General features: G+C 42.1%; 1 protein-coding gene across 3 annotated transcripts in view; it reads right to left on the reverse strand.

Annotated features, from left to right (window-relative positions):
- PLEKHH3 (pleckstrin homology, MyTH4 and FERM domain containing H3) overlaps positions 1-14,923 on the reverse strand; it is an 81,375-nt gene that overhangs the window by 34,107 nt on the left and 32,345 nt on the right. For 2 of the 3 annotated variants that reach the window (XM_073683592.1, XM_073683591.1), the window contains exon 2: positions 4,288-4,343. The exons of the other annotated variant lie outside the window; for it this stretch is intronic. In XM_073683592.1, the coding sequence (XP_073539693.1) occupies positions 4,288-4,343 (56 nt within the window). The remainder of the gene's footprint in view (positions 1-4,287; positions 4,344-14,923) is intronic. 3 annotated transcript variants of the gene reach the window in all.

The raw sequence follows: 14,923 nt of genomic DNA on the forward strand, positions 1-14,923 counted from the left end.
TATATTCTAGGTTCTTCAAAGTAGCCACCTTTTGCTTTGATGACTGCTTTGCACACTCTTGGCATTCTCTTGATGAGCTTCAAGGGGTAGTCACCGGAAATGGTCTTCCAACAATCTTGAAGGAGTTCCCATAGATGCTTAGCACTTGTTGGCCCTTTTGCCTTCACTCTGCGGTCCAGCTCACCCCAAACCATCTCGATTGGGTTCAGGTCTGGTGACTGTGGAGGCCAGGTCATCTGGCGTAGCACCCCATCACTCTCCTTCTTGGTCAAATAGCCCTTACACAGCCTGGAGGTGTGTTTGGAGTCATTGTCCTGTTGAAAAATAAATAGAATAGCATGCCACTGCAAGATGCTGTGGTAGCCATGCTGGTTCAGTATGCCTTCAATTTTGTATAAATCCCCAACAGTGTCACCAGCAAAGCACCCTCACACCATCACACCTCCTCCTCCATGCTTCACGGTGGGAACCAGGCATATAGAGTCCATCTGTTCACCTTTTCTGCGTCACACAAAGACACGGTGGTTGGAACCAAAAATCTCAAATTTGGACTCATCAGACCAAAGCACAGATTTCCACAGGTCTAATGTCCATTCCTTGTGTTCTTTAGCCCAAACAAGTCTCTTCTGCTTGTTGCCGGTCCTTAGCAGTGGTTTCCTAGCAGCTATTTTACCATGAAGGCCTGCTGCACAAAGTCTCCTCTTAACAGTTGTTGTAGAGATGTGTCTGCTGCTAGAACTCTGTGTGGCATTGACCTGGTCTCTAATCTGAGCTGCTGTTAACCTGCGATTTCTGAGGCTGATGACTCGGATAAACTTATCCTCAGAAGCAGAAGTGACTCTTGGTCTTCCTTTCCTGGGGCGGTCCTCATGTGAGCCAGTTTCTTTGTAGCGCTTGATGGTTTTTGCAACTGCACTTGGGGACACTTTCATAGTTTGCCCAATTTTTCGGACTGACTGACCTTCATTTCTTAAAGTAATGATGGCCACTCATTTTTCTTTACTTAGCTGCTTTTTTCTTGCAATAATACAAATTCTAACAGTCTATTCAGTAGGACTATCACCCCATTTGTAAGGCAAGAAATCCCACTTATTAAACCTGACAGGGCATACCTGTGAAGTGAAAACCATTTCGGGTGACTACCTCTTGAAGCTCATCAAGAGAATGCCAAGAGTGTGCAAAGCAGTCATCAAAGCAAAAAGTGGCTACTTTGAAGAACCAAAAATTTTTAGACATATTTTCAGTTGTTTCCCACTTTTTTGTTAAGTATATAATTCCACATGTGTTAATTCATAGTTTTGATGCCTTCAGTGTGAATGTACAATTTTCATAGTCATGAAAATACAGAAAAATCTTTAAATGAGAAGGTGTGTCCAAACTTTTGGTCTGTACTGTATATATATATATATATGTGTGTGTGTGTGTATTCGGATTAGCCAGAATTAGAGAGATATGGCCGCCATCATCTAAAAACAGCGCCACCTCTATCTACAGGTTGCGTGCACTATCTTCAAATGAGAAGGTGTGTCCAAACTTTTGGTCTGTACTTTAAATATAATATGGGTAAGGTGCGTTGATTACTGCACATCTTGGCTACCTATCTTTATCTACGTAGGAACCAAAGTATCGGATATGTTAACATCTGAAGACTTTTTTTCCACGGAATTTGGGGCAAATAATGTCAGCCGAACACGTAGCACATATTAGATGGTTGTCCGATCTACAGATATTGTTGTTTCAAGATATATAGGAGAAAGATATATATATATATATATACATATATATATATATATATATATATACAGTATATGTAAAAATATGGAGGCAGCACACAGAATAGAATGAAGTAATAAGGTTTAATAGCCCATGTGGCAACGTTTTGGTCCGAAACGTTGCCACATGGGCTATTAAACCTTATCACTTCATTCTATTCTGTGTGCTGCCTCCATATTTTTACATATACTGTATATATATATATATATATATATATATATATATACAGTGTGCTGCCTCCATATTTTTACATGGATATTCAAAGGACTGGTATGTACCTGGGGGGCTTTCTTGCACCAAAAAAAATATTTTTTGTGCTGTTTCCTATTTTTTGTTTATATATATATATATATATACATATAGTTGTGCTCAAAAGTTTACATACCCCGGCAGAATTTTTTCTTTCTTGGCCTTGTTTCAGAGAATATGAATGATAACAAAAAACTTTTTCTCCACTCATGGTTATTGGTTGGGTGAAGCCATTTATTGTCAAACTACTGTGTTTTCTCTTTTTAAATCTTAATGACAACCAAAAACATCCAAATGACCCTGATCAAAAGTTCACATACCCTGGTGATTTTGGCCTGATAACATGCACAGAATTTGACACAAATGGGTTTGAATGGCTACTAAAGGTAACATCCTCACCTGTGACCTGTTTGCTTGTAATCAGTGTGTGTGCATAAAAGCTGAGTGAGTTTCTGGGATCCAGACAGACTCTTGCATTCTTCATCCAGCCACTGACGTTTCTGGATTGTGAAAAAAATATCCAAGTAATTGATAATGCCAGTCAGCAGCGTTCAAACTGTGATTAACAAATGGAAAATCAGGGGCTCTGTAAAATCCAAACCACGGTGAGGTAGACCAACAAACATTTTGGCCACAACGGCCAGGAAAATTGTTCGGGATGCAAAGAAAAACCCACAAATAACATCAGCTGAAATTCAGGACTCTCTGAAAACTAGCGGTGTGGCTGTTTCAAGATGCACAATAAGGAGGCACTTGAAGAAAAATGGGCTGCATGGTCGAGTCGCCAGAAGAAAGCCATTACTGAGCAAATGCCACAAAGTATCTCGCCTATAATACGCAAACAGCACAGAGACCAGCCTCAAAACTTCTGAAACAAGGTAATTTGGAGTGATGAGACCAAAATTTTACTTTTTGGCCACAACTATAAACGTTACATTTGGAGAGAGGTCAACAAGGCCTATGATGAAAGCAACACCATTCCTATAGTAAAGCACGGAGGTGGATCGCTGATGTTTTGGGGATGTGTGAGCTACAAAGGCACAGGAAACTTGGTAAAAGTTGAAGGAAAGATGAATGCAGCACATTATCAGCAAATACTGGAGGCAAATTTGCACTCATCAGCCCGGAAGCTGCGCATGGGACGTACTTGAACGTTCCAACATGACAACAATCCAAAGCACAAGGCCAAGTCAACCTGTCATTGGCTACAGCAGATCAAAGTGAAGGTTCTGGAGTGGCCATCTCAGTCTCCTGACCTCAATATCATTGAGCCACTCTGGGGAGATCTCAAGCGCGCAGTTCATGCTAGACAGCCCAGGAATTTACAGGAACTGGAGGCTTTTTGCCAAGAAGAATGGGCAGCTTTACCATCTGAGAAAATAAAGAACCTCATCCACAACTACCACAAAAGACTTCAAGCTGTCATTGATGTTAGAGGGGGCAATACAAGGTATTAAGAACTGGGTTATGTGAATTTTTGATCAGGGTCATTTTGATGTTTTTAGTTGTCATTAAGATTTAAAAAGAGAAAACACAGTAGTTTGACAATAAGTGGCTTCACCCAACCAATAACCATGAGTGGAGAAAAAGTTTTTTTGTTATCATTCATATTCTCTGAAACAAGGCCAAGAAAGGAAAAATTCTGCTGGGGTATGTAAACTTTTGAGCACAACTGTATATATACACATAAGCTCGAGAGAGGACGAAGGGACAAACATATAGATATATATAACTATCGGTCTCTTTCTTCTCTATGTCTTGAAACAACAATATCTGTAGATCGGACAACCATCTAATAAGTCTTCAGATTTCAACATATCCGATACATTGTTTCCAAGGGAGATAAAGATAGGTTGCCAAGATGTGCAGTAATCAACGCACCTTACCTGCCTAATATATATATATACACATACACATACACACACACAGACATAAATATTTATACATACATATATTATATATATATATATATATATTTATTTATATATGTATATATAAAATTCCATAAACCAGCATATAATGCTTTTAGGAACAGTTATTTCAGTATAATTGCCTACATTCCCATAACGTGACTACATATTCAATAATATCAGAACCACACACATTTATCACATGCCAAGAGCTTCCCATTACATAACTCCCATCTTGTGTTTTATATTAAGTGTGGCACGCAATGATTGTATAATGTTATTTGTCAGAATGGGAATCGCATACTTTAGTACATATTACCCAACATTTCATTCATGAGTCAGTCCGTGATCCTACCTTTCCAAGCCATTGGATGTATGGACAGGTGGGGTAATGCCGACATCAGCTGACCCCTAAAAAAGACAATTAAGTCATTTAGTGGCAGAGCATGTTACATATTCAAAATTTTAGTAAATACCAAAGCTTTTCACAATCTTCCGTGACCGACTAACAAAAAGATTGTGACGTGTAGAAATTCCTGAACTCCGACTTCAACTGTCATGTACACATAGAAGACAAAGTGAAGAAGCAGTTCTGCTTGACCTGTATTCACGCTGTGTGCATGCTTCATGGCTTGTCTCCTTCTGTGACAAGTCAGATACAAAGAGCTAATCAGTACGGTGAGAGATCTTTGACAGCTGTCAACATTTGGACAATCATTTTTGGTTGACCTAAGTATCTTAAAGGGGTTGTGCAGAATTAGAAAAAGAGGTTGGATTTTTTTTCCCAAGAGCAATGCCAATCTATTAGCTGTGACAAAAGTGGCACTGTTTCTGGGGAAAAAAGACAGCCCGCTTTACTTATCCTGGAAACCCCTTTAATAAAGTATTTTAAAGCAGGGGTCGACAAAGTTGTTCAGAATCTAGGAGCCAGCCAAAAAATTTAGGAGCCAGAATTTTTTTTGTTGACAAACTGTACATATAGACCCCCTCACACACGGCGCCTCCCCGGGGAGCACGGCCTTTGTATGTACTTACACAGGTAGCGGGAGATGAGAACGGGCCCCCGGCCACAGCGATCCTTCCCCCCAGGGCCGGCTCCAGGTTTTTCTGGGCCCCGGGCGAAAGAGTCTCAGTGGGCCCTTTTAACACATACACGATTCATGAGGCACAGATACGGCGGAGAAATAAATATATAAATATATATATATATATATATATTTATTTATTTATTACACATGGCCCAGCCTGCCCCCTCATCCTTCACATACGCAGACATATGCGCGCGCACACACGGTACGCAGACATATGCGTGTGCACACACGATACGCAAACATATGCACGCACACACGGTACGCAGACATATGCGTGCGCACACACGGTACGCAGACATATGCGTGCGCACACACGGTACGCAGACATATGCACGCACACACGGTACGCAGACATATGCACGCACACACGGTACGCAGACATATGCGTGCGCACACACGGTACGCAGACATATGCGCGCGCACACACGGTACGCAGACATATGTACACATACAGACATACACATAGATAAAACAGACAAATATATATACACAGTCATATACACTGACATTCACATACATGCACTCACACAGACCCATTACTAATATTTTTAATATGGGGATTGGGGAAGCCTCACTCACCTGTCCCCGGTCCAGTGTCCTGTCCAGCAGCTCCTCGGGTATGGGGCAGTGCAGGGCCCCCGGCGTGTCACAGACTTCATGGCCCTGGAACATCAGAGGGGCCCACTTGCGGTCGGGTCCGGGCCCCTCCCGCCCATCTGTGCAGGACCTCCGCTCCGACGGTGTTTGATTGCCGGCACTCCCCCAGACATGGCCGCGCGCTGTGCGGCTGTGTCTGCTAGTAATGACGCGGCAGGAGCGACACACAAGCACAATTAAAGGTGCAGTGCCGTCGACCCTGCCGTGTCATTACTAGCAGACACAGCCGGACAGCGCGCGGCCATGTCTGGGGGAAGTGCCGGCAATCAAGCAGCGCCTGCGTCCCTGAACAGGTGCCGAGGAAGCGGCCAGGGCCCCGACAGTGAGTGGGCGGGTGGGTGTGTGGGCCCGGCCCCGACAGTGAGTGGGCGGGTGGGTGTGTGGGCCCGGCCCCGACAGTGAGTGGGCGGGTGGGTGTGTGGGCCCGGCCCCGACAGTGTGTGGGCCCGGCCCCGACAGTGAGTGGGCGGGTGGGTGTGTGGGCCCGGGCCCCGACAGTGAGTGGTCGGCTGGGCCCCTCTGATTTTCCAGGGCCCCGGCACTTGCCCGGGTACGCCGGGTGCTGACGCCGGCCCTGCTTCCCCCGTAACCCAACTCTCCCTGTCCAGTCCCGGAGCATAAGGGGGGCGGAGCAAAGTGGAGAAGGCGGCCTGAGCGATACTGTCCCTGCTTCCTCCGATTGGATGACTCCGTGCAGGAGGTGGGATTGGATTGAGAGTATTTTTTTTTCTTCTCAACTCCTCAAGCACCAGGCAACATTTTCTAGGCGCCAGACAACATTTTCTAGGCGCCACTGGCGACCAGGCGCCTGGGTTTGTCGAGCCCTGTTTTAAAGGGAATTGTTCACCCTCAAAAAAATCTTTTAATGATTATAAGGTGAAACTTACTGGAATAAGAAAAGCTGTTCGATCTCGAGACATCATTGCTGGTCTTGGATCCACTCCACTTCCAGTTTTGTTTCGACACAGGAGAAAGTTTCTGGCATGTAACCAGTGATGTAGCCATAGCTATTGAAATGAGTCAGTCATCCATCACCCATCACTGGTCACGTGCCATCACAGGAAACTGTCTCTTGTGGAAACAAAGCCAGAAATGGAATCACAGGGATAAGGGCTCATATCGTAAAATTGGGGTAACTTTCTCAATCCAAGGTGCCTTTAATCTTTTTCCTCAAATTAAAACAACTTTTTTCAAGCAGAAAATTTGCTTTTACCATATTACTCCTCTAATAATAAACGGTCCAGCAGATATATTTAGTTGTTTTACAACCACTTTAACCTCTTAAAGGGAATCTTTTAGTAAGATGAATCCTCCTAAGCCATCTATATCAGCCTCCAGTGCTTATTTTAAATGAAATGGGGGGGCATTACCAGTGTGTGACATGTAGATCAAGAGAACAGACTGTCTGTCATTACATTTCTCACACTGGTAACACCCCCTTTAATTTAAAATAAGCTTTGGAGGCTGATTCTCGGGGAGATCTATGTCCAGCCTATAGATCTTAATAGCTTATATGGATTTTTCAGGACTAAGACATTGGATTGCAGATATCAAACTATCATTTTATTTAACTTTCTATGAACTGCATGTCCATATAGATGGCTTAAAGAATTGATCCTACTGACAGTTTCCCTTTAAAGCGGACCTGTCACAGGTCAAAAGTGGCCAATTTGTGATCTTATTTTATTTTTACTGCTCCCAGTATATTCTTCTTTTTTTTTCAAATTATATATATAATATAGACCTTTTTATTTAGTGACAATTTTTATGGTCTTTACCTGGGGAGAGTGCTTTTGGGATAATAATGCAGAGCAGTCTAAAGAATACCCCCTAGTGAAACCTGTCAATCCAAATCGCAGTTACTAGCCCAGCCACTCATAAAAAAAATTGTGTTCATATCCAAAATAATTGGTATGTAAAGGAGAACAAATTTTAAAGTGTATTTCATTGGTCCTTTGTGGTCATAAGAAAATTAAAAAAAAGTGAAAAACAGACACATATTTCCTTTACTTTCACACTAATATTGGGTGATATTGGCAAAAGAAAAAAGTAAAAGAAGAGAAAACGAAAATGACATAAAAATTATCCTCACGTAAAAAATAGGCAAATATTATTTGAATATCCAGATGACTACATTTTTTACAGCTCTTTGAACTACTTGTACGAAAAAAAAAAATATGCCTCGTTAGGAACAGGTAAATGGCCTGATCTTGAACTGGTTGAAAAAAAGAAAAAAGCAGAATACTTACGGTAGCAGCAGGAATAGAATAACAGTAAAAACTGGCCATTTTTGACCTGACGATAGGCTTTCTTTAACGAATAGCCCTAAAACGACCATTATGACCACCAGCCATTTTTTTTTTCATTTTTTTGCTTCTCCAAATTTCAGGAACCATACCTTTTTTTTATTTTCTGACATGGCTATATGAGGTCTTGGATTATTTTTGCTGCTGTTTTAATGCACTCATAAATTACTCTGCAATTTATATATACACTGCTCAAAAAAATAAAGGGAACACTTAAACAACAGAATATAACTCCAAGTAAATCAAACTTCTGTGAAATCAAACTGTCCACTTAGGAAGCAACACTGATTGACAATCAATTTCACATGCTGTTGTGCAAATGGAATAGACAATAGATGGAAATTATTGGCAATTATCAAGACACACTCAATAAAGGAGTGGTTCTGCAGGTGGGGACCACAGACCACATCTCAGTACCAATGCTTTCTGGCTGATGTTTTGGTCACTTTTGAATGTTGGTTGTGCTTTCACACTCGTGGTAGCATGAGATGGACTCTACAACCCACAGAAGTTGCTCAGGTAGTGCACCTCATCCAGGATGGCACATCAATGCGAGCTGTGGCAGGAATGTTTGCTGTGTCTGTCAGCGTAGTGTCCAGAGGCTGGAGGTGCTACCAGGGAACAGGCCAGTGCACCAGGAGACGTGGAGGGGGCCGTAGGAGGGCAACAACACAGCAGCAGGACCGCTACCTCCACCTTTGTGCAAGGAAGAACAGGAGGAGCACTGCCAGAGCCCTGCAAAATGACCTCCAGCAGGCCACAAATGTGCATGTGTCTGCACAAACGGTTAGAAACCGACTCCATAAGGGTGATATGAGGGCCCGACGTCCACAGATGGGGGTTGTGCTCACAGCCCAACACCGTGCAGGACGCTTGGCATTTGCCACAGAACACCACTGTGCTCTTCACAGATGAAAGCAGGTTCACACTGAGCACATGTGACAGATGTGACAGAGTCTGAAGACGCCGTGCAGAGCGATCTGCAGCCTGCAACATCCTTCAGCATGACCGGTTTGGCAGTGGGTCAGTAATGGTGTGGGGTGGCATTTCTTTTGAGGGCCACACAGCCCTCCATGTGCTCGCCAGAGGTAGCCTGACTGCCATTAGGTACTGAGATGAGATCTTCAGACCCCTTGTGAGACCATATGCTGGTGCGGTTGGCCCTGGGTTCCTCCTAATGCAGGACAATGCCAGACCTCATGTGGCTGGAGTGTGTCAGAAGTTCCTGCAAGATGAAGGCATTGAAGCTATGGACTGACCCGCCCGTTCCCCAGACCTGAATCCGATTGAGCACATCTGGAACATCATGTCTCGCTCCATCCACCAACGTCACGTTGCACCACAGACTGTTCAGGAGTTGGCGGATGCTTTAGTCCAGGTCTGGGAGGAGATCCCACAGGAGACCATCCGCAACCTCATCAGGAGCATGCCCAGGCGTGGTAGGGAGGTCATACAGGCACGTGGAGGCCACACACAATACTGAGCCTCATTTTGACTTGTTTTAAGGACATTACATCAAAGTTGGATCAGCCTGTAGTGTGTTTTTCCACTTTAATTTTGGGGGTGACTCCAAATCCAGGCCTCCATTGGTTAATAAATTTGATTTCCATTGATGATTTTTGTGTGATTTGTTGTCAGCACATTCAACTTTGTACAGAACAAAGTATTCAATGAGAATAGTTCATTCATTCAGATCTAGGATGTGTTATTTGAGTGTTCCCTTTATTTTTTGGAGCAGTGTATTTTTTGTGATTCAAATACAGACTAAAGATATGGTCTTGTTTTATTTTTTTATTCAGATTTCGCACCAAATAACCAGTGGAATGAATTATTTAAGTTATTACAGTTGGGTAGATACCTAATTTTTGTTTGTTATATGTACTAGAACATATTTTTTTGCAGGTTGGAGTCTTTTTTTTTATTATAACCAGGTTACCCCTTTATCAACTAGTCTGAAGAAGAAAAGTCGAGGACTTCGATTACAGTGGAGGATGGTGTTTGGAAACTGTTTAGTCTAGCAGTGAAGCTAAGTTCTTAATATACTGCTTTTACTTTGCTCTGTTTGAACCTTCATTTGATGCTCGTGTTAATAAATGTCTATGGACATACAGACCAAATAAAGAGTCTCTGGGAAGTAGCCTGAGGGTGTTTAGAAACTTTTATTTATGTCTCCAGAGACCTCTCCCTATAAACACATGTAGATCTTTATGTTGTAAGTAAAAATAAATGAACGCAAAAAAACAAAGAAACAAAAATAAAAATGCTTAAAACAAAATACACACTGACTATGCCACACAGAAAGTGTGCTTCTTCAGGAAGCTGTCACACTTAAGACCATCAAAGTGGTATATTATTTAAAAAAATAATATTGACAGAATATTTACTGTAAGTAAACTAAATCGTCCATGCAGTCTATTGTGTAAGGTGGGGGAGTGGGAGATCCAATTTCGGGGTAGATCGAGCACATTTCACAGTATATGTGGTACTGGTTCTGTGAACCAAGGGGGCAAGAATTGCCTGTTTTGTCTTGGCCATACAAAATAGATAGCTAGCTCTTTGCCAAATGCTCCTTTAGCCAACCACTAACTCACCTGGACATTTACACTTATACATGCTCAGCTGAGTGTACATATGTCCTCAGTAGAGATAGAGGAAGAAGTTCCTGGATAACAAAAGGATCAGAAAGATGAAATCAAACTGTCCGATACTTTTCTCCTTCTCCATATATTTTTCAATGACATTTGTGGGTTCAGTCCATATCAAATGTGTATGGACAGCTTTAAGGCCCACGTACACGTTAGATGTGTTTGGAGGCACCATACACAGCCAAAGCCACTGATTTCAGCGAGACGGTCCAACCATCTGATGTATATGGTGGCCTCTCGACTGTTCCTCAACAGATGATGTGGTGGTTGGAAGGAAGGATTGGGCTTTTGTAATTTCAACAACTGATCCTTTTGTTTTAGAAGAGAGAATTTGAACATGACGGATATTTAACTCCTCCAACAATCAATTGTCCTGAGCTCCATACACTTTAGACATCAATATTGGAGGGATCAGTCGAGGTTAGTCTAATGTGTATGGGGGGCTTAATTCCCAGGCTGACATAGAAGAAGCAGTTTTATGAGTAGAGCGGGACGCAGAGAAGTATGGTCAAGATTTTTAAAGGTGAACTTTATTTTCTTGTTCTTATAAGCAATGAAAATCCCTAAACATCCTCAAACAATTCATTGTTTTATGGGGAACATACAGGTAACAGCTTTTTAGTAGAAGATCTGTACAAAACTCTTCTGCATTGTCGACATTATTTAGCCTATTTAGGCTGTGTGCCCACGATGCGTTTTTTTAAGCGTTTCCGCAGCGGCAAAAACGTTGCAGAAACGCTTAAAAAATGCATGGCAGAAGGTCTGCCATGTCCCCCAATGATAATCCGCATGTGGCCCCCGGTCTCCTTGTCTTCACTTGCCGGCAGCGCGCTGTGGACTGAAGGACCTGCGCTGACGTCATAGTCATGTGACGGCAGGTCCTTCAGTGTACCGCGAGCTGCCAGCAAGCCAGGATGGAGCGAAGCAAGACTGCGGGGGCCATCAGAAGGTAAGTAAAGATTTATTTTTTACCATTCTTTACGGTCACACTATATAAATCCATGCCGTTTGCATGGATTTATATAGTGTGACCAAGTTGACAAGCACTTTCCAAGTGATGCTAAAATCGCTTGGAAAGCGCTTGTCAACCCGCATGCGGAAATGCATGTGAAGAACGCTTCACATCCGCATGTCCCTGGCAGGAAAAACGCATGTACAATCCGCATGTACAATCCGCATGCGTTTTTTCTGCCAGGGAGATGCAGAAACGCTCAGGAAAAATCCGGAGCATTTCTGCATCGTGGGCACATAGCCTTACACTTAAAGAGGTTGTCCAATCCCAACCGATAAGTCTGCAGTCACTCTGTGTGACTGCAGACTTATGAATGCCCCCAGCATATGCACTGTGCGCTGTGGGGATTCGCCAGTTTCAGACCAGAGAACGGAGGGTATGTATGCTTTATACATACGCCCGGCCAGTGGGAGCGGCCTCGTTCTCCATACACTTGCATGGAGCGAGGAAGCACTCACTGGCCGGGGTATGTATAACTCATACGTACCCTCCGTTCTCTGGTCTGAAACTGGTGAATCCCCGCAGCTCACACTCCGTGCGCTCGGGGGATTCATAAGTCTGCAGTCACACAGAGTGACTGCAGACTTATTGGTTGGGACTGGACAACCCCTTTAAATATGTTTAATCAACATAATTAATAACGATTAAATAGCCAATTGTTTCATCTACAACAAGTAAACAGCACCCATGTACCAATATTGTCAGTGAGGTTCATGCAGTATATAGTGTATGTTTTCCTGATAAAATATACTGTACTCAACAAATTCCCTCTCCTAAGAGGACTGTCGAGTATTAGCTGTTATATTGACACTGTATTGTACACAATTTGAAAGTGCTCTATAATTAAAACGTGATCTATATTGCGTGACTAGCAATTACCATTAAACCTTATAAAATATGTAATTAGGTACTTAATATTTTCTAGATTACCCTCCATAGGGTATATAGTAATAACTGTGAGTATACAATATGTCACTACACAGTCAAAAACAGTTCAGTCAAGCATCCAAAATATCATTTAGACATTAGGTATCTATAATGAAATACTTGAGAATTTCTGTACCTGTGTGAATGAGAGGTGCGGTATAAATGGTAGCCTTATAAGATATTAGCCCTAGACTAAAAGCTGTCAGCCAAGTGGTACATGACATCCAACCCCCCATAAACATGGACATTTGGCCTGTCTGAATATACAGTGGTATGAAAAAATGTTTGCTTCTTCCTGATTTCTTATTCTTTTGCATGTTTGTCACACATAAATGTTTCAGATCACAAAACAAATTTAAATATTAGACAAAGATAACACAAGTAAACACAAAATGCAGTTTTTAAATGAAGGTCTTTATTATTAAGGGAAAAAGAAATCCAAACCTACAGGGCCCTGTGGGAAAAAGTGATTGCCCCTAAACCTAAAAAATGGTTGGGCCACCCTTAGCAGCAACAACTGCAAACAAGCTTTGCGATAACCGGCAATGAGTCTTTTACAATGCTCTGGAGGAATTGTGGCCCACTCATCTTTGCAAAAATTGTTGTAATTCAGCCACATTGGAGGGTTTCTGAGCTTGAACCACCTTTTTACGGTCATGCCACAGCATCTCAATTAGATTAAGGTCTGGACTACGCCACTCCAAAGTCTTAATTTTGTTTTTCTTAAGCCAATTAGAGGTGGACTTGCTGGTGCGTTTTGGATCATTGTCCTGCTGCATAACCCAAGTTCACTTCAGAATGAGGTCACAAACAGATAGCAGGACATTCTCCGTCAGGATTTTTTCGTAGACAGCAGAATTCATGGTTCCATTTACCACAGCAAGTCTTCCAGGTCCTGAAGCAACAAAACAGCCCCAGACCATCACACTACCACCACCATATTTTACTGTTGGTATAATGTTCCTTTTCTGAAATGCTGTGTTACTGTACTTCTACACCAGCTGTAATGGGACAGACACCTTCCAAAAAAGTTCAACTTTTGTATCGTCAGTCCACACAGTATTCTCCCAAAAGTCTTGGCGATCATCAAGATGTTTTCTGGCAAAATGAGCCTTTATGTTCTTTTTGCCCTCAAGTTGTTTTCTTATTGGGACTCTGCCATGCATGCCATTTTTGACCAGTCTCTTTTTTATGGTGGAGTCATGAACACTTACCTTAACTGAGGCAAGCGAGGCCTGCAGTTCTTTGGATGTTGTTGTGGGGTCTTTTGTGACCTCTTGGATGAGTCGATTGCAGCATGATGTCTAGTTTTTGAGGATCTTTTGGTCTACTTCACTTTTTCAGGCAGGTTCTATTTAAGTGATTTCTTGATTGAGAACAGGTGTGGTAGTAATCAGGGAAATTGAACTCAGCTTCCCAAAGATGTGATAAACCACAGTTAATTTATGTTTTAAGGGGGGGAATCACTTTTTCACACATGGCCCTGTAGGTTTGGACTTCCACTTCCCCTAAAAATAAAGACCTTAATTTAAAAACTGCATTTTGTTTTTACTTGTGTTATCTCTGCCTAATATTTAAATTTGTTTTGAGATCTGAAACATTTAAGTGTGACAAACATGCAAAAGAATAAATCAGGAAGGGGGCAAACACTTTTTCACACAACAGACTATCTGAGAATGTTCCAGTGGGCTCTGGTCCTGACACAATTAGGGTATGGTCACGCAATGTATTTACAGTCCATTTTTCACTCCATGCTGCAGCTGTGACCTTCTTTGTGAGTGTTTGCTTTTACCCCTTTATGACGAAGACATGTTTTGAATGGCCAGCATCATAGAGGAGAAAAAGCAAATGCCCACAAAGAAGTTTTGTGGTATTTGCCAAGTTGGTTGAAGGGAAAACTTGCAAACTGAGTTCTCTTTAATACTGGAGGATATAACTTTGGAATGGACAGACACAGAAGACACAGAAGAAAAAGAAAAACTGTTCCAGAAGCAGTGCAGCAACGATAGGCGGAGGAGGTACTCTGTTTAAATTAAAAATAAAATCTAATTTAAGGTCCTCTTCACATATGTTACAAGATTGGGAGAGCACAACTGATTCCTATGTAAACCACACTACTACTGTCATCAAAAGATTATTGGAGCACACAGCATAAAATACACAAGACTACTGTACATAAATCATAACCTTCCCACTTAGATTATTTTTACACAGAGTTTTTTTGAGGCTTACAAAAAACATGAGTTTTTCATGCAGAAACTTATTCAGGAAAATCCCCTTTTTGGGAGGAGTTTTTGGTGGAGTTTTTCTTTCTCTGTAGCACTTCCTGAAGAGATTATGAATAGAGATGAGC

This window comes from Phyllobates terribilis, unplaced genomic scaffold, assembly GCF_046119375.1.
Source record: "Phyllobates terribilis strain yellow unplaced genomic scaffold, ASM4611937v1 Scaffold_5__5_contigs__length_657084704, whole genome shotgun sequence".
Taxonomy (NCBI): domain Eukaryota; kingdom Metazoa; phylum Chordata; class Amphibia; order Anura; family Dendrobatidae; genus Phyllobates; species Phyllobates terribilis.